The sequence below is a fragment of the Chanos chanos genome, chromosome 1 (assembly GCF_902362185.1).
Source record: "Chanos chanos chromosome 1, fChaCha1.1, whole genome shotgun sequence".
Taxonomy (NCBI): domain Eukaryota; kingdom Metazoa; phylum Chordata; class Actinopteri; order Gonorynchiformes; family Chanidae; genus Chanos; species Chanos chanos.
The window spans coordinates 6,202,211-6,204,710 of record NC_044495.1 but is presented as its reverse complement, the minus strand read 5'-3'; the positions used below and the strand labels follow the sequence as shown (position 1 = coordinate 6,204,710).

Here is a 2,500-nt window from a genome sequence, read left to right as displayed (position 1 = left end):
TGTGTGTGTTTATAATGCATTAAGTACACACAATGTATACATACATATTAAGACAGATAGATATAGATATATATAGACACACAATGTATACATACATATTAAGATAGATAGATATATAAATATAGAGAGATTGACGTATAGATATAGGCTTTGTAGAAGTTCTCTTGTAATGTCTTATGTGTGTACAACCTGACTGCCTGAGAATGCTTCAGTGATGTAATATTTATCACAGGCTTTATAAGATATTATAAGGTTTTATATGCTTATGGGCTTTTCATATGTTTGTTAAGCTGAGATTTCTAGATCTTTCTGCTCTCTCTGTCTCATTAATACCACACAGTCATGGGCTGGTCACGCGTTTGCCCTCGAGCCGCAGCAGCGTGCCGCGTTTTCCATCGCCGAAAGTCGTCACGAAAGACGACAGTCTCGGCCTAGATTTGGTAACAGCTCTATACTCGGTCACAAAGCTGTCTCAGGAAGCTGAGAAATCTGAGTTATCCCTCTGTAAACACATTCACAGCCCTGTAGTGCGTCATAAGGAAAACCCCTGTGTTATTGCCATCCACGCTGTTGATCTCAGGGTGGAATTCTGAGTGTGTGCGCATAAAGTAATAAAGGCCACTGTCGTCACGGTAGCCAAGCAGGCTCTTGGGATTTTCACACGTCTCTTAAACATAACAGAAGCTGAGTCTCAGTTCAGTGCGCACACGCACACGCACACACACACACACACACTCTATCACGGAGCCCCAGGATGCGATGTCCGGTTGCGAACATGAAACATTCTCGGTCTGCATTCGCTCTCAGTTGTGCTCCTTTAGTGAGGGCTCCAGATCAGTGATCCATGGTTCACATACCTGTCTTGACCAACCCTTTGAAAGACCAATTTGTGAAAGGAAAGTATCTCAGGCACATTGCTGTACAGCCTCCATGGACACGTAGCCTCAGCCAAGCCCTACTCTACGGCGGCTTCTGTCGGAGTCCCAGCATGCCTTCCCCATCTGGCCTCCAGCGATGCTTCTGTCACTTTGCGTATATCACCCTATATCGTGTCTGTATCCGAGACCGGCCTGAGTGCAACAGCAGGGAAAACGACTTTAATCTCTTGGTGTAGGAGGACATGGGGAGCTGTGTGTAGACACCTCATCACCTTGACCGCTGCTGAGAGCCCAGGGAGAAGTGTGGGTTTGGTTACCATTGAATTAACTCCGGGATTTGTCCTTCAAGGCCTCGTGAATAGCCTGAACTAGAGCAAAGCATTCATGCATTTCCTCACGCAAGTTTTCTTTCTGTCCTCACCGTCAGTGTTACATAGAACATCAAGTCTTAAAAAGTCAAATTTCATGATCTTCGACCAACGAATTGCTTAAAGGCATATTGCAAAACACAAATACATTTACATATATTTACACTGTATAATATTACAAAACATCTTCATTCAGTCCAAGAACCAACTGTGTCCTGTGGTTATCAAACAACTACACACCACAGAGCCTCTGATTCTGGTCATGTGAACTGTTCGTGGTGGGGTTTTTTTTTTTTCCTCTGAAAGTATGCCTGGAAAATGTCATAAGGGTTTATTTTTCTGTTTGATGGTCAGTTCTATCATCACTGTACTGTTTCCCCAAACATTGTAAATATTGTGGCAAAGCTTCCCTACCGCTTCAAGAGAGTGCCCCCCCCCCCCCCCCTCGTCTGTTTCTTTCTGTCCTCCGCTCTGCCCGTGTCTTATCCAACCACGGGTGGGGGTCAACATGATTATCAGAGTCCTGGCTACCGGGGCAATCCTCAGCCCTTTCGTGACTCACCCCCCCCCCCTCTTCCCACCCTCCTCTTCCCCTCTCTCTCAGCTTCCAGGACATTGTAAACTACTTTGGCCTCAAACCCAAGTCGGGCGAGAAAGAGGTGACACCCAACTACGTCTTCATGCTCTGGTATGAGTTTTGCAACGACTTCAAGAACACCTGGAAACGAGAGAGTAAAACCATCTCTAAGGAGAGGTGAGTACGCTGAGCTGGAGATAATAATAATAATAATAATAATAATAATAATAATAATAATAATACGCCCAGATGTTGCCCGCTCGTCCGAATTTCGGACAGTATTTTCATTCAAAGTACCACAGTTGGAAGCGTGGAAAAAAACTGGGCAGAGTACAGCGTACCAAGCAGTGGCAGCATGATTTATTTCGTCTTGTGTGTGACGTCTTTATGAAGTCAACCGTTTATGTACGTGCAATTAAATTAAACCCAAAAAACGTGTAGCGGGCAACCACAATCAGACAGACCCCGTCGTGTGATCCATAACAAACCCCTCTATTACGAATCTAACAGTACCTTCATTCGTTACCCTTTGTTCGTCGTCCAAGGAAAACAGGGTCCTTCTGCCCCCCACCACCCCCACCACTGCCCCCACCAGCATTTGGAGCAGCAGATCTATGTGTAAGGGTGGTGTATGGGGCCTTTAACCTCAGTGATGTGGGGTGCAGTGGAACTGTTTA

General features: G+C 45.4%; 1 protein-coding gene across 1 annotated transcript in view; it reads left to right on the top strand.

Moving 5' to 3' along the window:
* LOC115817840 (formin-1) overlaps nt 1-2,500 on the top strand; it is a 71,816-nt gene that overhangs the window by 66,049 nt on the left and 3,267 nt on the right. The window contains exon 16 of the mRNA XM_030780980.1: nt 1,851-2,000. Within this exon, the coding sequence (XP_030636840.1) occupies nt 1,851-2,000 (150 nt within the window). The remainder of the gene's footprint in view (nt 1-1,850; nt 2,001-2,500) is intronic.